The 20,577-nt window shown below is 42.0% G+C and overlaps 2 protein-coding genes across 3 annotated transcripts in view; both read left to right on the top strand.

The window, feature by feature from the left end:
• The window catches only part of LOC144521104 (uncharacterized), a 34,251-nt gene extending 20,721 nt beyond the window's left edge, over positions 1–13,530 (top strand). For both annotated transcript variants that reach the window (XM_078255411.1, XM_078255410.1), the window contains 9 exons: positions 1,467–1,626; positions 1,784–1,900; positions 2,025–2,126; positions 2,279–2,435; positions 2,541–3,162; positions 3,287–3,440; positions 3,542–3,631; positions 3,726–3,921; positions 4,961–13,530. In XM_078255411.1, coding sequence (XP_078111537.1) covers positions 1,467–1,626; positions 1,784–1,900; positions 2,025–2,126; positions 2,279–2,435; positions 2,541–3,162; positions 3,287–3,440; positions 3,542–3,631; positions 3,726–3,921; positions 4,961–13,041 — 9,679 coding nt within the window. In that variant the 3' untranslated portion in view covers positions 13,042–13,530. The remainder of the gene's footprint in view (positions 1–1,466; positions 1,627–1,783; positions 1,901–2,024; positions 2,127–2,278; positions 2,436–2,540; positions 3,163–3,286; positions 3,441–3,541; positions 3,632–3,725; positions 3,922–4,960) is intronic.
• Positions 13,531–13,603: 73 nt separating this feature from the next.
• Positions 13,604–20,441, top strand: LOC144521106 (transcription factor-like 5 protein). The gene is made up of 6 exons (XM_078255413.1): positions 13,604–16,548; positions 16,644–16,800; positions 16,905–17,064; positions 17,179–17,365; positions 18,685–18,826; positions 19,297–20,441. The coding sequence occupies exons 1-6, from the start codon at positions 15,986–15,988 to the stop codon at positions 19,408–19,410; spliced, it is 1,323 nt and encodes a 440-aa protein (XP_078111539.1). The 5' UTR covers positions 13,604–15,985; the 3' UTR covers positions 19,411–20,441.
• Positions 20,442–20,577: the final 136 nt, after the last annotated feature.

The following is a 20,577-nucleotide window of genomic DNA, read 5'->3' as shown; positions in this document are numbered from 1 at the left end:
CCTATGAAAAGTTAAAGTGATGGTGGTAGGAGCCAAAATAGTGAATGTCAATAGTTTCAACATGATTTGATAAGGGTGCAATAACATACTTTAACCTACATCATCTAGGAGAAGATAACCATATATTCACCAACATTCATTTCAGTACCAGGTTTTTATTACAGTGTGTTTTTACTGACCATGTTACATATCTTTCAGTCAACATATTTCAGTAGCATTACTGGAAGTAGTATTATTGGAAGTAGTATGATCCACATATTCATTTAATTTAATCTATTTGTCAGGGACAGTGCATAGTAATACAAATTTCTGTAAATATGCCAGAATTAGCCAAAAGGCTAGTTTTCATCTGCAGTCCCTGGCCAGATGTTACAATAGGCTCCCTTAAAAACAATGATAGGCATCCTAACATGAGCATGACGTTACATACAAATATAAATACATATGCATTAGATAAAATCACATTACACATCATTGTCTTGTTTACAACAACTACAATTACTTTCCAATTTAATAAAACAAAAAACACATACCGTATTTTTCGGACTATAAGTCGCTCCGGAGTATAAGTCGCATCAGTCAAAAAATGCGTCATGAAGAGGGAAAAAACATATATAAGTCACACTCGACTGTAAGTCGCATTTATTTAGACATTTATTTCACAAAATCCAAGACCAAGAACAGACATTTAATCTGGAAAGGCAAGTTATTAAACTACACAATAGCACGCAGAACAAGGGGCTGAATACGGTAGGTGTCCGGTATGTTAACGTAACGTAACTGCACTGTTGACGAGCCTCTCCCAGCAGCACGTTGTTCAATCACCCATCTGTGGGCTCGTTCCTCCAGCTCTGGCCATCTGGATTTCAGCGCGCGACTGTCTTTCTTTGTTTTCTTCATTGCAGTAAGAGTCACCTTTTCGCCAGTCCCTCACAAGTTTCTCACTCACTCCAAACTTTCATTCTGCTGCTCAATTACCGTTTTCGGCTGCGTATTTTACTACCTGCAGTCGCCTGCAGTTTCTTTTCTTTCTCAGTTGTCTTTAGGAGCAGCATATAGTTGTCACAAGCCTAGAGCGCCTCTCGTGGCTGTAGACGGTAATGTTTTCAGCATGAAATAACATTTAAATCATGTTAAATTATATGTATTTTGATATATAAGTCGCACCTGACTATAAGTCGCAGGACCAGCCAAAGTATGAAAAAAGGTGTGACTTATAGTCCGGAAAATACGGTACATCACATAATTAAATAAATCCTTCGCCTATGGCGATCAGACAAACAAATATTATAGGTAACTCACAGGTATCTTTCTCAAAACAGATTCTTTTCATGCCATGATAGACTCCAGGAACATATGTAGCTTTTGCACTTTTGCAACAATTAAAGTGTAAAAACTGCATCTCAATCTGTTAGAGCAGTGATGCACAACAAATTTGACGACTAACTGCCTTTTCATTTGTCAAGGGTGTGTGATTGTGAGGATTTGGAGATGTCCGAGAGTGAAGTTGCAAAGGTTGTCGCAAGCATTGAGATGGAGATGTTTGACATTTTTCGCAACACAGACAGCAAATACATGAACAAGTACAGAACTATAATGTTCAACCTGAAAGACCCAAGGAACAAGGTTTGTTTAAAGTTGATGAAACCCATTTCTGTTTTGCGATCTCTTTTCTTACCATACATTTTAATACTAACAATATTACAGAATTTCAAGTGAGTAGATCATCTCATAGTTATTTATGTTTTTAGCAAACTGACAGTTCAGTATGGGTTCACTCTAGGGCTTGTTGTGTCGGGTTGTACGTGGAGAGATCAGTCCCTTCAGACTGGCCAGGATGAGCCAGAAGGATATGCAGGCTACCAAAGCATCAGAGCCAAGTGCAAAAGAAACAACAGAGGTAAAGTGTAATAAATATAAACACAACAAACAAGACAAAATCAGGTGTTATGCTTGAACTTGAATGACCAAGCAGTGTTTGTGTCAGAGGTGATTATTTTCTTCCATCATTTGTTTGTATCTAGGTTAAGGATGCAGCTGCTAAAGCGATAAGTTTGTTGCAGAAGCCTGAAGCAGTGAAGGTTGATTTGCCCAGTTTGAATCCCGCAAGACCTGATAGAAACATGGTGTGTACTCGCCTCATTTGCATTCAATTGGTGGAAATGTATTTATTTGGTCATTATATTGTTTCTCCTTCTACATATAAACATTTCTCATGAAAAGCAATTGATGTTATGATATTTTTGTGGGTTAAGTCTGATTGTTTGTGTCTGTATAGGTTGCTTCCCAGGAACAAAAAAGCTTTCCTGCTCCTGCTCTCAAGACCAGAATAAGCCAGGGCAGGGCTGTCCCAGATATTCTCGCATGTATGCTGAAGGACACAACATCTGAGCACAAGGCTCACCTCTTTGACCTGAAATGCAAGATATGCACAGGTGAATTAAAAAGATGTTTTACAATAGCTGTGCAATATCTAGTAGATTAATATCCAATGACTACTCATTGTTACTTTTTTAAAATATTCTTATTTCTTCCCAAAGGCCAAATACTACTTGGGGAAGAGGAGGAACCCGCAAAGAAAAAACCCAAGGTTTCTGAAACAAGAGATAAACAGGAACCCTCTTGGAGAAAGTCTGCAGGAGATGACTCCCCTCTGCGGGCGCCATCTGATTCACCTGACATGGATTCTCCAACATCATCCCTAATGGATCCTTCATCCCGCCTTATCATTGACGCTCCAGAATTGACTATAGTAGAATCCCCTGCTTCCCCTATAATGGACTCTCCAGCCTCCCCTACTTTAGAGTCTCCAGCTTCCCCTGTCATGGAGTCTCCTGCATCCCCAACACCAGACACTCCTAAAACTACTACACGAAAGAGAGCATACACACCAGTTGTGATCCCTGCTGTATCCACAGTCACCATCACAAGGCGTGACCCCCGCACTGCAGCAAGCAGGTTCTCTGCTTTGTCTAGTGTCACCACTGGCCCCAGTAACACAACCCATAACCCATCAGTCCCTTATGCTCCTCTTAAAGAGAGTATCTCTGCATTGCCCTCAGCACCTGCCTCCTCACAACAACCAACGAAACCTTTACCTAAATCTATCTTAATGAAGCCATCTTCCTCTGTGGATCCCAGACTCTATGGCACATCCTCGAGGTATTTAAAGAACTGTAAAATAGAATAACTCTATTTGATTCTGTTTTAGGTGGTATACATTTGAGCAAAATCAGCATAATGTGTGGATATGTTTGTCATTGTGCTGTTGTGTTTTGTGTCTCAGAACCGTGATCTCTGAATCCCCAGCTGATGGCGAGACTTCTCAGTTCTTGGCTAAGCAAGATATAGTGTGGAAAGGCTTCCTAAACATGCTCACTGTAGCCAAGTTTGTCACCAAGGGATATCTGGTTTCAGGATCTGCTGAAAATCTCAAAGTGGTATAGTACTGCATAATATTTAACTTTTATCATAAAAGATCTGTCATTGTCATCAGTTGAATTAACAAAGCTATTGAACACATTTTATTTCTTGTGCATAGGATCTACCTGATACTATACAAATCGGAGGACGAATCCTGCCTCAAACAGTGTGGGACTATGTTGAAAAACTAAAGAGCTCTGTTACAAAGGCAAGCAGTAGATTTACTTATTTTTTCTGTTTTGTACAATAATATTGGAAATCTATTAATATTTTACATCTTTTTTTTTTTTTTTGCTAATTAGGAGTTATGTGTGATCCGGTTTCACCCTGCAACAGAGGAGGAAGAGGTGGCCTATGTCTCCCTGTTTTCCTATTTCAGCAGCAGAGGTCGTTTTGGTGTGGTCGCCAATGGCAGCCGTTCCATCAAGGATGTGTACCTTGTCCCACTCAGTGCAAAGGAATCAATCCCATCCATACTACAACCTCTCAACGGACCAGGTGTGAATACTGCTTATAGCCTTTTATGATGAACGTATGCAATATTGGATTTGGGCGAGCACCTAAATCAACACTTTTAGGGCCCAAGAATAACAGGCTCAGTATTCAGGTTGTAATATCTCACCAAATTAATTTTCTCCTGTTTTAATAGTTAAAGGGGTCAGAATAAGGAAGAAATATTATCCCTAGTAAAACACCATTGCGCACTTTCATCTCTTATGATAACGTAAGATAAAGTAACCCACTTCCTTCTACAAAATGGGATTATTATGCCAATATGTTACCAGTATTTTGTGGACCTATGTTCTGCAGATTAGGCACAATCCTGGGCTACATAGGTTTGAGCACAGGAGTCTAAACCACTATAAGATCTTGAGAACTGAGAGCTGTAGTGATGAAATTTGCACTCTCTGTTGGTCAAGTGGATCACAGAAAAGATAACCGAAGTTAAAAAAAATGTAAAACATGTTGGCTGTAAAGCTCTGAAGGTTTTTAACAAATTTAAAGGAAAACTTGAGACGTTAAATTAAATCTAAATATGTAATGTGCAGTCGATGCTTTCAAGCAAGTTGATATATTAAAATAAAGATTATTATTTATTTACAAAATATTGCCAAAATGCATCAGATTTTTACTCTAGGAAACAGCTGACAATACAGACACCAGCTGGCAGAGGTGTTTACCAGGAAACAGTTCCTTTTTGTAAATTAGTCAATTATGAGTTTTATGGTTCAATAGTGGTTTTGATTTCATCTTGCATTTAATTTTTGGTTTGTCATTTTAATTCTAAGTATTTCTGAGTTGTCGGTAATTATTGATGAATCAATTAGTGGTCCCAGCCCTAATGAAAAATTCTTGTACCAACACCTATACATTTTGTGAATATGAATAGTTCTAAAATCTAACCTTTCTGACAAATATTGTCAATCAAGCATTTAGAAAAAATTGAACAATGGGGAGCCAATTGTCAGTAATTTAGACTAATCTAATAATTAATTAATAATAAAAATAATTTATTTCACTTTTCTTTATTTCACAGGGCTTGAAAGAAACAGGCCCAATCTTCTTCTGGGTCTGGCAGTCATCCAGAAGGCAAAACGTCCTGGAAGTTTGCCTCAGGAAATTGAAGAGAAGAGACCCAAAGTTCATATGTCCAAAGACCCTATGTGGATCCCAAAACCCCCAGTCCTCTATGGTTCTGACAAATTGGAGATATTCCAACCCTACGATCCAGAGACTCCTGCTAGCACCACCCCTCCTGGCTCACCACCTTGCCCTGGCTCACCTTCAGACTCTTCCTCTTCTGGATCAGTTACCATACCATCTCCTTTTACTTCCTTTAGAACAAACCCTCCTGTTCCTACCTCAGCCACTCAGTCAACCTCTAATAGCATCTCCGACAAGAATCCCACAACAGCATCCAGTGATAAGACACCGCTGCAGACCATCTTGAATAGTTTGTTCGGCAATAAACAAACTGACTCTGTGGTGTCTTCTGAAGGAAGTTCTACAACAACAACAACAGTTAGTGTTAAGAAAGTCCCAATGTTTTCTCAGACCAGATCAATGGTGGATCCAATTGTCGAACAGTATGGACAGAAATCCAAAGTAAAAAAAATAGAAGAAGAAGAAAATGACTTTGACCGACCGTATGACCCAGAAGAGGAGTATGATCCAGCAATGGCATATGGAATGGTTGCTCCTCAGAGCATAGAAAAAATTAAGGCAGATGGCCCTGCAGTATCAGGCTTTGTAGATGATGGTGTGGCCTATGATCCAGAGGACGAGACCATCTTTGCAGATATTCAAAGTGATATTGTTGTGACAAAGCCCCCGGTTCCAACTCAAACATCAAGTTCTCCATCATGCCCAGCCCCAATTTCTATCCAGATTGTAACGCCAGCTCCTACCTCTACTCCAGCGCTAACCTCTACCCCAGCAGGAGTAAGGCAGAACATTCCTACAGGCACAGTGGTTGTCTCAGCTGCAACACTAACTGAACAACAGCGGATGCTCGAGGAGCTCAATAAGCAGATTGAAGAGCAAAAACGACAGTTGAAGGAGCAGGAAGAGGCACTACGTCAACAGAGAGAGGCTGTGGGCATGTTCATGGCTCACTTTTCTGTTTCTGATTCCCTGATGTCTCCCCCACAAAAATCTTTGCCAGTCAGTCAACTGTCAGAATCAACAGACAAGACCAGCAACCTTACAGAGACTGTAGACAGTTCAAATGTAGAATCACAAACTGTTAAGCTAGAAGACACAACTGCCATCCCTAATTTAGAAAATGATGCAGATAATGTTACAGAGCAAGATGAAACACAGGAAAATGTTAAGGAATCCTCTGCCGGAGAGATTGAAGATTCTGATGTAGCTTATGATCCTGAGGACGAATCACTTTTTAATGAAATTCAAGATGATGTATTTCAAGGAGGCAGTATAAAGACTCGTGATTCATCTTTGTCTAGAACAGGGCATAGTGCCAGCCGGAAGGGCACTCTGAATGCATACCACAGCAGAAAGCGAAGACTATCACCAAAGAAGCGGAGTCATCGTGAAAGGGACCACCATAGAAGCCCTTCAAGAAGATCACAGCGGCGTTCTCCTTCACATTCCCGGAGACGTAGAGAAAGGGATAGACACAGAAGAAGTGAAAGGGACAGGTCAAGGCATAGAGCTAGAGACCAGTCTGAACGGCAAGGTCACCACAGTAAAGAGCATTCTACACACCGACATTCTCATGGACGTAGAAGATCCCCATCATCTCTTGGAAAAAAAGATTCTGGGTCCCTTTCACCAAAACAGCATAGAGAACCTTCCCCTCAAGTCCTTGAGAAATCAAAGCCTTCAAGTGTTCTGTGTAATGCTCCAGACTCTGTTGTTGGACAATTTGTAGAGAGTAACACATCATTATTTACCTCAGTTACTATTAAAAATAACCCTGATGGGAATCAGCTAAAAAGTAATCTTGATGAGAGCACTGATAAAGGCTTTTCTCCACGTTCACATGGACTTCTTCACAATGTGAAGCTTGAGACTTCAGAACCACCAAAATCCCAGGAGCTTAAAACAACGTCAGCCAGCGACCATGACGACACATGTAGTGGTTCTTCTACACAGGTTGATAAACCCTCTCAACGGGAAACTCTGTTTTCAGACAAGTTTGAAAATACTGTTCCTCTAAGAGTAATTGATCCTCCCATTCGAGATTCTCCTCAGAGCCCTGATCCAGAGCCACAGTTTGTGAATCCTAGCAGCATAGGAATTGACTCTGTTAAGATTGAGGAAATCAGACTTCCCGAGATGCATACTAGTGTCTCAATGCCACATGTTAAAGTTGAAAATAATTGTCTGCCTATTTGTGGTCAAGCAACAATGTCCAATATACTGTGGCCAACTGTTGGAGGTCCAATATCAAATGTTAGAAATATGGATTTTAGAACCCTAAATCTACAGAGCTCAGGTGTCAGTGATACAGGTATGATAGAGGGAGACAAATGGATAGAAGGGGGAAGTCCAGGCTTAAAGCATAAAAAAATACTGGGTCATGGGGGAGGACATTCAGATCCAGCTACAGACCCAGATATTCAGGGCTCAGAACCTAAAATAGACCCTGTGACAAAGCGTCCAGGACCTGGTATAAGTGATCCAGGTATTAGGAATGCAGGATCACATATGAAAGAACTTGTACATAGGGGACCACAGGTAGATCTTAGAGAAACAGGAATTAGATTCCCAGGGCCTGATATGAGAGGTCCAGGCATGCAAGGCATAAGTCCCAGCATTTGTCCTGGATCAGACACACTAGACCTAGCTATAAGTGGTCAAGGGAAACATGTGAGGGACCCAGGGACAGGGATGCAGGGTTCAGAGGCAAATGTGAGAGAACCAGTTATTCAACACAATAGTGATATAATTGGTTCATCGCCAGTAATAAGAGGTTCTGGGATGAGGAGTCCAGTGCAAAATATGCAGAGTTCTGGTATGCAAGGTGTGAACCAAGAAGTAAGAGGTCCAGGCCCTGATATGAGACACAGCGAACTAGAAGTGAGAGGAAAAATGCTTGTAACAGCTGTTGCAAATTCACATATGGGAGGATCAGGCGTACAGAATCAGAGGGGAGATCCAATCATGAAGGGCCCTCCGTCATATAGACCTGGGCCTGACATAAGGGGCTCAAGGGGTCCTTTATCAGCTATGTATCATCCAAGTCCAGAAAACGCAGATGTCAGGCCAGGTGTGATGGAAATAAGGAGAGATCAATCTTTCGGGGGTCCACAGACTGAAGGTAGGGCTCCAGATATTATAGGAAGAGGCCAAAAAGATAGAAGTGAAAGTCCACATACTGGGGGTATGAGATCTGCTATGAGGGGTGGAGGTGTAAGAGATCCAAGTCCAGGTCCATCGTTTAGGGGCTCAGGGAGAGTTCAAATGCAATCAAAGCATGATGGCAGTCCAGTTTCCAGTAGTGGGCCTAGAGAACATTTTAATGAGCCACTGCCCAATATAAGGACTGAAAGGATGGTCCATGGCTCTGACATGACAGAAGCAGAAACGATGCATAATTTAAGGAATCCAGATTTGACAGAAAGTTATATGGAGCCTGGTCAAGATATGGATAGTATGTGTGGCTCAGATACAAGGGGTGATGGCATGCTAAACATTACAAATCCAGATTGGAGAGGTCCAGGACCAAGTTTTGTTGGTCCTGATATGAGGGGTCAGAGGAGTCAAAATAAAGGCCTGGGCCCACATTTGAGGGGTCCAGATTGGAGAGGCCTAGGATCAGAAATAAGAGATGTTTGGAGAGGGTCAGATATGAAAGGATCAGGTCCAGTCAGAGGAGGGCCATTTATACAAGATGAATGGAGAGTTCATCAGCCTGATAAGAGTGATCCAAACATAGAGAGCCAGGGGCATAACACAAGAGGTGAACCAGGGTCTGAAATGAGCGGTCCAAACATGGAAGACCTTAGGCATGACAGTAGAAGACCAGGGGGTCCGGATTTCATGACACCAGGACCTGTAACGAGGGGACCTGATATGGAGGTCCCAATGCATGACAGGAGAGGACCAAGAGGTCCAGATTTAATGAGACCAGAGCCTGAATGGAGCAGTCCAACTATGGGCAATCTAGGACCTGGCATGCAAGGACCAGGGGGTCCAGATTTTGTGGGACCAGGACTTGAAAGGCGAGGTCTAGCTCTAGAGGGCCCGGGGCCCAACAGTAGAGGACCTGGGGATCCACATTTCAGAGGACCAGGACCTGAGAGGAAAGGCCCAGCTATGGAGGGTCAAGGACCTGACATGAGAGGACCGGCAGGTCCAGATTTCAAGCTGCCATGGCCTGAAAGGAGAGGACCTGGAGGTCCAGATTTCAGGGGACCAGGGCTTGAATGGAGAGTTCCAGCTATGGAAGGCCCTGCAACTGACATGCAAGGACTTGGAGGTCCATATTTCAGTGAACCAGGGCCTGAAAGGAGAGGTTTATCCATGGAGAGTCCTGGGCATGTCAGAAGAGGACCTGCAGGTCCGGATTTCAGGGGACTAGAACCTGAAAGGAGATGTCCAGGTATGGAGGGTCCTGGGCCTGACAGGAGAGGACCTGGAGGTCCACATTTAAGTGAACCAGCGTCTAAAAGGAGAAGTTTATCTGTGGAGAGTCCTGGGCCTGCCAGAAGAGGACCTGGAGATCCAGGTTTCAGTGAACCAGGGCCTGAAAGGAGAGGTTTATCCATGGAGGGTCTTGGGCCTGACAGGAGAGGACCTGGAGGTCCAGATTTCGCACCACCAGGGCCTGAAAGGAGAGGTCCAGTAATGGAGGGTCCTGGGCCTGTCAGGAGAGGACCTGGAGGTCCAGATTTCGCACCACCAGGGCCTGAAAGGAGAGGTCCAGTAATGGAGGGTCCTGGGCCTGACAGGAGAAGAGCCGGAGTTCCAGATTTCAGAGGACCAGGGCCTGAAAGGAGAGGCCTAGCCATTGAGGGTCCTGGGCCTGACAGGAGAAAACCTGGATGTCCAGATTTCAGGGGACCAGGGCCTGAAAGCAGAGGCTTATCTATGCAGGGTCCTGGGCCTGACAGGAGAGGACCTGGAGGTCCAGATTTCAGAGGACCAGGGCCTGAAAGCAGAGGCCTATCCATTGAGGGTTCTGGGCCTGACAGGAGAGGACCTGGAGGTCCAGATTTTAGAGGACCAGGACCTGAGGGGAGAAGCTTATCTTTGAAGCGTCATGGACCTGACAGTAGACGATCTAGAAGTCCAGATTTCAGAGAAACAGGACCTGAAAGAAGAGGCCCAGCTATGGAAGCTCCAGGACCTGACAGAAGAGGACCAGGAGGTCCAGATTTCAGTGGACCAGGACCTCATAGGAGAGGTTCTGCTATGGGTGGTTCAGGGCCTGACAGGAGAGAAATCGAAGTTCTAGATTTCCAGGGACCAGGGTCTGAAAGGGGAGGTCACACTATGAACAGTCAAGAGCCTGACAATAGAGCACCAGATGGTCCAGACTTTAGAGGGCCTGGGTGTGAAAGGCGAGGTCCCCATATGAAGGGTCAAGTGCCTGACAGGAGAGGTCCAGGAGATCAAAACACTTATTTAATGGGTCCTGGGCCTGACTTCACAGGACTGGGGCATGAAAGAACTGGTTCAGGTATAGAAGGTCCAGGGCATCACAGTAGAGAACAGGGAAGACCACACTTCAGGGGTCCTGGGCCAAAAAGTGGACAAACAAATATTCAGGGCCTGGGGCCTGACACGGGAGGTCGAGACATCAGGGGACCGAGGCCAGAAAGACCAGGTTCCAGTATGCAGGGTCCAGGGCCCAACAGGAGAGTGCCAGGAGGTCCAGACATTAGGAGACCAAAGCTTCACCATTCAGGTCCAAACAGAGAGGGCCCAGGGCCTGACAGGAGAACTCCAGAGATGGAGGGAACAGGAAACAGCAGGAGCTTTCCAGGAGGCCCACTGTTCAGGGGTCCTGAGACAGAAAGAAGACCTACAGATAGGGAGGGCCCAGAGTCTGATAGGAGAGGTCCACATTTTAGAGAAGTGAGGCCTGAAATAACTGTTATGGAGGGCCCAGGGCCAGATAGGAAACATCCAAGAGGTCCAGATTTTAGAGGACCAGGTTGTCTAAGCAGAGGTCCAGACATTGAGGGTCCATGGCCTGGCAGACAAGAACCAGGAAGTTCAGGCTGTAGGGAGCCTGGGCCTGAGAGGAGAGGTCCATATATGGAGGGCCCAGAACCAGATTGGAGAAGATCAGGTGGTCCAGACTTTAGAGGCCCAGGCAGCAGGCAGAAAGCTCCAAATACAGAAGGTCTAAGACATAGAAGAGATGACTGGGAAGGGGCTGACTTTGGAGAGTCAGAACCTATCCAAGAGAGCCCAGTTATAGAGGGCCAAGGACCTGATAGAACAGGTCGAAACTTGAGGGGTCCAAGGCCTACTAGGGGAAACATTAGAGGATCAGGGCCAAACTTCAGGGGCTCTGCACCTGATAGGAGAGGCACAGGCACAGAGGAGCAATGGTCAGAAGGAGCAGGGCCCAATATGGAGGCTTTAGGAAATGAAAGAGAATGTTCAGGAGATGATTGGAAAATACATGGCAACAGGGGTCCAGGCCCCATCCAAGAAGGTCCAGGTCAGCAGGTTCAAGAACATAGTAGGCAAGGTCCTCGTAGAGAATGGAGAGGCCCTGAAAGTAGGGGGCCAAGGCCCATACAGGAAAGACCAACTATGCCATTTATAGGGCCTTTGAGAACTCCAGCAGATGATTGTAGTGGTCCTGGTGTCAGGGGTCCAGGGCCTGTTCATGGTGACCCATATATGGTATGCCCAGGGCCTGGTAGGGGAAGACCTGGAAATGGATGGAATGAGCCTGATAGAGGGGATACTGGGCCAAACAGAAGGGGGCCTGGACCAATTTTTAGTGGAGAAAGAGATCCAGACAATAGAGGTCAGGGTCGTGATAGAAGAGGTCTAGGCATGAGAGAACCAGTATCAGATATGAGAGGGGGTCCAGATATGGGGAATGACTGGAGGCAGCCAGACATCAGGGGTAATATGAGAGGGACAAACATGGAAGGACCTGGGGCTCGTAGTGGAGCTCCAGACTCGATGAATTGCCCTAATGGGAGAGGATTTGAAATGGAGGGTCTTGATAGAAGAGTCCCCAGAGGACCAGATTTCAGACACCAAGGGCCTGAAAACAGAAATTCAAACATTGAAGGTCCAGGGACTGATGGGAGGTTTTCAAATTGTGGGGGACTAGGATCTGAAAGGCAAGGTGTAGACATGGAAAGCCCTGGAACAGGTAGACAAGGATTTGAGCATGATTTTAGGAGGAGAAGTAGAGGCCCAGACATAAGAAGGCTAGGGCCTGGTAAAACGGATATTAGGGGGCCAGCACCTGAAAGTTCAGATCTAAGACATGGGCCTGGGAGGTGGGATACAAACATGGAGGGCCCTGGGTCTGATAGAAGAGGTCCAGATATGATGGGCCGAGGGTTAGACTCAAGGGGATATGAGCATGACATGGAAGGGTCAGATATAAGGGGCCCAGGGTGTGATGGCAGAGGGCCAAACATGACAGCATCACCTCATTTCAATATTACTCATCAAGTTACCAGATGCCAAGGCCCTAGTGATCCAAATTCTGCACCATGCAATGGACCCCTAGGTCCAGCTCAAAACAGTGGAGGAAACTCATGCCCCGGTTTTGACAATCTACAAAATCAGCAAGCAGTAAAGCTCCATAGACACAGAGCTGCCTTACTTCCCACTCCAACAGAAGGTCTCATACGATTCCCAAATCGTATGATCAACAATCCTGATGTCCTCAGCCTGAAACGAAAACAAATAGGTCACCCAACTGACAGGGAGTGGAGTAGAGGTAGACCAGTGAGTCGAGAAAGAGAGTTGGTCAAAGGGCAAAGACAGGAGCAGGAGAAAAGTCCTGCTGGTAAAATAAGCACCCCTGTAGATGCAAGTACAGGGGGTGGAGAAGGAAAAAAGGAAGTGGGCAATGAAACTGATAAACAGGGTGCGTGTGTAGAAACTAAAAACAAACAAATTATGGACAGTGATGAAAATAAAAGCAATGCTCAGCCAAGTTAGACACAGACCAAAAGTCATAACACATGGACCCCTTAAGACAGTAAGGCTGTCGAACTAGACCTGCGAAAAGGCTTAGTATAATCAAATTGATCAGAGATACTACAGCATAAAACACATTGAATGTACTTTTCTCATAGAAAGTGGTTGTCCTTGTCTTACTGAAATTTCAACAAGACTTACAGGGAAAGCCATGCGAAAGATCAGACATCGTAGGTATTTTAGTTTATTATGTTCTTGTTTGTGTTGCATTTATTTTTGTTATTTGATTGACTAAATGCCTCTTAAATTTAATCAATCACTTGTAAATTCAACTCAATGTGCATTTTAAGTTGGAAATAGTAAAACATGCTTTGTACAAAAATGTACGTTTTTTTGTTTTTTAACATTGTTATAGTGTCAGTACAGTAGCCTTGATCTGGCTTTAATGTTCTTCTGCGTTGTTCTTTTAGAATGTAAGAAGTCAATAAATGATATACCTTTTTTTTTAAACTTGTATTTAGTCTAATTTTGTCATCAATATTTGTAATTGATTGGTTGCTACGTGAGCCATGCCCAAATCTGTTACTGGAAAAAACAAATCCCATATTAATGCACATTGCCAGCACTGTTCTGTTTGTGCAAGCAAACACTGATTTATATTTTTAGAGGTCAAAAGTTAGGTTAAAAAGTCTCCTTTTATAGAGGTTGATGACACATTTTAGTAGTTCCAGTTTTCAAAACACAACAAACACCTTTTAATTAGTTTTCAGGTTTCTTAAGCACTCTGCAGTGACAAGCAGGTAAGGATAGACAATGGGTAAGCAAGAGAGAGGGAAGGGAGAAAAAGTCCTTGGAAAAAAAATCTATGCCAATAGAGGATTGAATCTGCCTGGAGCAATATTGTATAACACTTCACAGCCACCTGCAAAGCTCAAGTCTTACCAAAGGGGGGTGACAGCATTCAGTTAGATCCTCGGCATCCATCAAGGAGTTAATATTGATCTATCTTTGGTAATTGCAGTGGTGGAGTGTAACTAGGTAGATTCACATTTAAGTACTGTACTTAAGTACAATTGCGAGGTACTTTATAATATTATATTACTTTAAACTTCTACTCCGTTTCATAGGAACATAATGTACTTTTGACTTCACTACATTTATCTGATAGCTATAGTTACTAACTTTAGAAATAAGGACGTAATGAAATACAACACATTCTACATAATTCATTCATAAAAATGCAGTGTCCTATAATCTACTGTGGCATTCAACATGTAGGAATCACAGAGAGCAGTTCATTTTCTCTATCTGTGCTTATCCATCCTCATTGTCATAGCAATAACAAGTATGGTGTCATGGGCAGTGGTGGAAGAAGTATTCAGATATTTTACTTACGTAAAAGAAGTAATACTACAGTGTAGTTACAAGTAAAATGCCTGCATTCAAAATCTTACTGAAGTACAAGTACAAAAGTAGGTAAGTAGGCTACCCAAAGTAAAAGTACTCATATGCAGAATAGCCCAATGCAGAATCATAAATTACTTTATGATGTTACAGTTATGATGTTAATGTTAAAGCTATATAGGCTACTGCTGGGCAGCTTGACTATAATAATGTATCATTTATTTTTCAGTTGATTTATATTTTGTATTATTAATCTACATCTGCAAAGTAACAAGTAACCATAGTTGTCAAATAAATGAAGTTGAGTAAAAGAGTGCAATATTTCCCTCTGAAATGTAGCGGAGTAGAAGTATAAAATAGCCTACAAGTATTAGTACAAGCATCTCAAAATTATACTTATGTACAGTACTTTAGTAAATGTACTTATGTCCACCACTGGACATGAGACTAAGTATTTTGTAGAAAAGCACTTTTTTAAGATTATTTTAGCTCCTGTAAAAAAAAAAAAAAAAAAATCAGTTATCATGTTCAGAAGCTTATGGTTGTTGGGATATTTGCCAAGTTTGCCAAATGCATTTTAACGGAACTAATTAAGGCAGGGTACTTTATTTAGCACAAGTCAGACTCAAAGGCAATTCAAAGTGCTTTACATAAGCATAAACATAACGTTACAAAGCAAATAAAAAAGTACAACTACAACAAACTACTACAGGTCAGGAAAAAAAGTGAGTCACATGCTAGCTAACTAGGTTATTATACTAAAGCATTAATGTGTAGTATAGCTGCGCAAAACTATGCTACATTATGTTGGATAGTGTAATTTACAATTATGCATAATATTGTATAAGGAGTAAAAGTGCCCTCTTAAATGTAGTGGAGTAGTAGCATCTAATGGAAGTGAAAAATACTAAAAGGCTAACGTTATCAAGTTGACAGTCAAAAAGCGTAACTACGTCGAGTTTGACACCAACGTAAATTACTACCCGCGGCCATTGGTCAAGGCGTTGACATTAAAGTAAGTTGAAGACTCGAGAGCAGGCCCACCGAGAGAGCTGCAGCTTATTTTGAGTCCAACCCGTATAAACCGACGACTTATTAATTGACTATTGAAAATGTTTGTATTTATTTATCTAGCTAGATGTTAGCGTATGCCGACGTATTTTCAAATATATTAACGTTAGCTTAAAAGTTCCTCGTTCGCTAACGTTAACTTCAAGTCACGAGCTAGCTTTTGTATTAATTACCTACGGACCATTTGTCCACGACTGACAGCTTGGAGTTGTGACTAAGTTGTTTAATGTCAGTATTTAGCTAGCTACAGTGTTAGTTTGTTTAGGCTAACTTCAAGTACAACACGTTAGTTCATTTTATTAACGTCAACGTTAATAGTTTGGACAAGTCAGCATCCAGGGCACACCACAGTTAGAAGTCGGTTAATGTAACGTTACTGTAGCTAGTTAGTTAGCTAGCTAGCTAACGCTATATAACGTTAGTCTGTTCTGGTGTAAATATAAGACAAGTAATATTTTTCCTGATCTCCATCACATCTCTAGAGTGGAGAATGGCATCATTTTTATCTTGTAAAACCCTTGTATCACCTTCGTCCAAAGAACACTGTGACCCTGTTGGGGTGATTTTGAGCCAAGGTGGGTGTTTGACACATGATCATGGACAGATGTTGGTACCTGAGCTGGGTCTAATGGAGATGTCAGAGTTTGAATATACACACCTTCAGCACCTTATCCAGGCACATATGGAGGCACACATTGCCCCTCCAGATTTGCCAGATGCCAGATCTCACCCTGCTCCAGTGATGGTTAAAGATGCCACTGGATCCACAGTGGTTTCACCCTTCACGACCACTCAAGCTATTGACCTATCAACTTCAACTGATGATCACTGTCTGGTGATGCCAGGAGAAAAGACTCCAGCTTCTTACGGAGAGGTCCCGGGTTTCGTGCTAGCCAGAATCAGAGGTGAAAACAGCCCAACTGAACCACACACCAACTGCAGCACATCTTCACAGAAGCGATCGGCTGCTAGAGTTTGCTTGGAGAAAAGGTTTAACTCCATGTCTGCTGACACCCCTAGACAGCAAGATATTCAGTCTGCAGTTCTCAGCAAGTACGTGTCACTGATACAGTGCATTGCTATTTGTTGGTAAATATCCCCATAATGCTCATTTTTATGGAATGTGCAAAATCTCTGTTGTGTTTCAGTTTTTTGACGATACTTCAGCAGTCTGCAGAGGCTCAAGAGGCCGTTATACACCCTCAGATGCATAAGTGGATGAAAGCTGACAGAGCAAACTCTTTTGAGATTTCCAGCCCGTTTGTAGGAGGTGTATTTAACCCAGTCACCAACATGTGTGAACAAGTATGACGGAAAAAAAATATCAGAATGCACTTTCTTCCAGCTTTATAGATGGCACAGGCAGAATTCATTGTTCCATCCTTTTTTTCTTCCTGTTTTAACTTCAGGTGATTGGCCATATTCCTCACATGGTTGAACCTAACAAGCACCAGGGATTAATCATCCCCAAGAGTTTTTCATTTAATTTCTGCCCAGAGAGGGATGTTAAAGCTCACTATACAAGTGACAGCAACTCAACAGAGGAGCAGCAGTTGATGAACATAGAAAGTAATAATCAGTACCCTTAAACCTAATCTTATTTAAAAAAAGGGTTGTTGTTAACGGCTATACTACACGTATACACAAGTTTGTGTCTAATTTATACACTTGTGTTTTTCATAGATGATGCAGTGACAGTCGCTGCTTTCAGAAAGCATGGTAGCACCCACAGCTCTCAATCCATCAAGGCTGCTTTGGCTGCCCCAGACTCCGCTGGAGAATCAGGGAGCAGCACCAGGAAAAGAGTTCGATCTCATATGTCACTTATCCAGCGCAGGGAGAGACACAACTGTAAGGAGAGGGAACGCAGGTGAGCAGCCATTACCAACAGCTGAAGTTGTCTCTACACCCTCCATAATTTGCTACGTGGTGTTCTGAAATACTCTATTATTAATTAAATTAAATTATTAATATTAATGTACTTTAATCACAATTTGATGTGTTCATTCTGGGCCATAGTCACATTCAAATATATTATATTGGGATGTGATATAATGTTAGTTAAACATTTGAAAGTGTGTGTGCCTGACAAACAGTCTGTCAGCCGTCACTACAGACTGTGTCCAAAATGACTCCTCATTCACTCACTGGTCACTGTTCCTTACATAATAAACCCCCCTTCTCTCTGCCCATGCTGCCTGTCTCTCTATACTGTGACTATAAAACACAAAAGAAAAGCCCATCTGTACTTCTTTAAACAGAATGTATCATCTTTGGGGTTGTGACCTAATGTGTGTGTAATGTGTAGTTGCTTAATACGCAGATATTGTGCAGATATTGTTAAAATAAATGAAATAGGGTAAGATAGGTATAGAGCTGCAATAATTAGTTGATTCATCGTTTAGTTGATCAAGAGAAAATTGGCAACTATTTTGATAATTGATTAATTTGCTTAAGTCATTTTTTAAAGCTTTAGTGCGTAACGTTTTTTTATTAATAAACGTCCCTTACATTCAAGCCATTGCCAAATCAGTTCCACAGAAGTCTGTCTGTATTTCTCAGTATGGCTGTGTTCAGAAGATTGTGTCGTCTGGCGACTTTCGCACGCAGAAACTCGAGGGAAGATAATTACCTCTTCTGAAGAGTCCAGCATGTTTTTTTTAATCCTCCTGTCCTCCTTAGCTAAGTAGCAACTGTGTGGGGGTGGTGTGGGGTCACAGAAGGCTTGTGTCATGTGGATGCAACGACAGAATTGTTGCCATTACTTAAAATTCCTCATGGGGGAGATAGCTTTAAGCACAAATGCCAAACATTTGCTGGCTCCAGTTTCTCAATTGTGAGAATTCCCAACTTTTCTTGGTCTTACATTATAGTAAATTGAATATTTTTGGGTATTGGAGACATTTGATGATGTTACCTTGTGCTCTAGGATATTGTGTTGTGCAGTTTTCTGATGCTTCATAGACCAAACGATTAATTGATTATTCAAGGAACTACTCCTGCAGATTAATTGATGATGAAAGTAATAATCTATTGCAGCCCCAGATAGATGTCATGATGTCTATTGTAAGCCACTGAGACATGAGACTTTAGGGTCTAAAGAACAGGGTTGCAGGGTCAGTAAAGTTTGAGAGACACTAAACTATACTATAGACTATAAACATTTGTTTTGTCTTTGCTTCTTCATAGGAAGAGGATTCGTTTGTACTGTGATGAGCTGAACATGCTAGTGCCATTCTGTGAGTCGGATACAGATAAAGTCACCACCCTGCAGTGGACCACTGCCTTCCTCAGATACATCGATAAAACGTATGGAGACACCTTCAGAGAGGTACGTTTGTGTTGAGTTAAAACATTGATTATTGTAAAGCAGTTTGGCGTGATCATCCTGCAACTGAATTATTTGAGACTTGAAACCTGGGGCTGTAAGATAAGAGCTTAATTACATTGCCTCCTGCTGCCTGAGTATAGGTAATGCAGCTGACTTTATATGGCTTCTGTTTTTAAGAGAGTTAAAATCAAGTTCTTCTTACTTTTACAGTATACAATCATATCAACTTTATATTTTACTGTGACGTATTATCCAGTGCCACAGTCTGTGGAAATTGATTTACATAGGCATACTAAAATATACATGGTAGCAAATTAAAACAATCCACCACATTATGTTGACTGTGTGCAACACCACCACCACCTGGAGTAAAAGAGAGGGGCAGTCTAGATGGGCACATCATTAAAATAATATAGTATTGGTACTATCTATTGTTGACCACAATCATTTGCTATTCTCCCCCTTTACAGGAGTTTCAGAAGGCATTCACTGATGGGAAAGGACACTTTCTAAAATCCAGCCAGGACCCAATCCACCGGGAGATGGACGAGACACTGAGCGTTCCTCTTGGGGTAGAGCAATGACCCTCTTACTACTTCATCCAATACATCAGCCAGACATTTAAGTACATTTTAATTCAAAATTCAAGCTTGGGTTGTCCCATGAGGTCTGGCTATGGGTTAGGTCAATTTGTTGTAACTTTTTAAATGACAAAAAGTGCCCTTTCGAGAGGAACTCTGCTTCTGAATACATTACTAAGATTTAGAAAGTGGAAGGATTCTAGTCACCGACCATGTGATGCAAAATGACCAGTTTTCTCCAGCTGCATCTCAAAACCACACAGCATCAGGCTAGTGTTGGAAGCGCCATGTCATTTATTCTAAAGCTGATATATTCATTCCCCCCGAGAGCTAACATTTGTAAAAATGGGTAACATTTGTTATAGTCATACACAGATGGCACTGTTTCCCTTTGAAAACAGCTGAGATAGTGCCATAATGATAAGATTTCATCACACATTTAGCTAATTTTAATATGTGCAGCTTTTATATGCTTAATTCAAATTTTGTTTATTTTCACGTTTTTAAGCGAAAACAAATATTCGTACAGTATGTTCAGTTCAGTTTTCTTGTCCACAAACATTTATTCTTTAATCATATCTGTAAGTGTAAATTGACTTAAATACTTGAATTTTGCATGTCTTGCTACCTTGTAAATTAATGGGATTACTTGACTTTCATGGTGTCAACATACGGTATTACTCTGACATACAGACTGTTCATTTGATATGTTGATATGTAGAGAAGAGTAATGTTTTACTGAAAAGTGGCTTTATTTGTTCTTTCTTACAACATGTCGCTGTAGCATCTTACTGTACATACAACAGTCACCCACAAATAATAAATAGTATTTAAGCACTGGTAGTACATAGTGGATGTGGTCATTGTAGATTTTTTTTTTTTAAAAAGAAAGAAAAAATTACTTTGCTTCTAAGATTTTGAAATTTATTTTACAATGTCTGATTTATGCATCCACAAGTTTCATTTTGTTTTTGATTCTCAAATACAGAGAATCAACTTTACATGCAATATAAAAAACAAAGAAGCTGTAAAAACCTATCCAAAGTTTAAAGGTTTTTGCATTAATCTACACATTTTTGGGCACCTGGGTATTTTTCTGTTTTTTATTCCTTTTATAATACATACACAGCTCCTTGACAGAGGGTTTTCAACTCTGTCACCTATTTCCAT

This window comes from Sander vitreus, chromosome 7 (genome assembly GCF_031162955.1).
Source record: "Sander vitreus isolate 19-12246 chromosome 7, sanVit1, whole genome shotgun sequence".
NCBI classification, from domain to species: domain Eukaryota; kingdom Metazoa; phylum Chordata; class Actinopteri; order Perciformes; family Percidae; genus Sander; species Sander vitreus.
The sequence above is the reverse complement of the archived record's forward strand: the minus strand, read 5'-3'. Positions and strand labels throughout refer to the sequence as shown.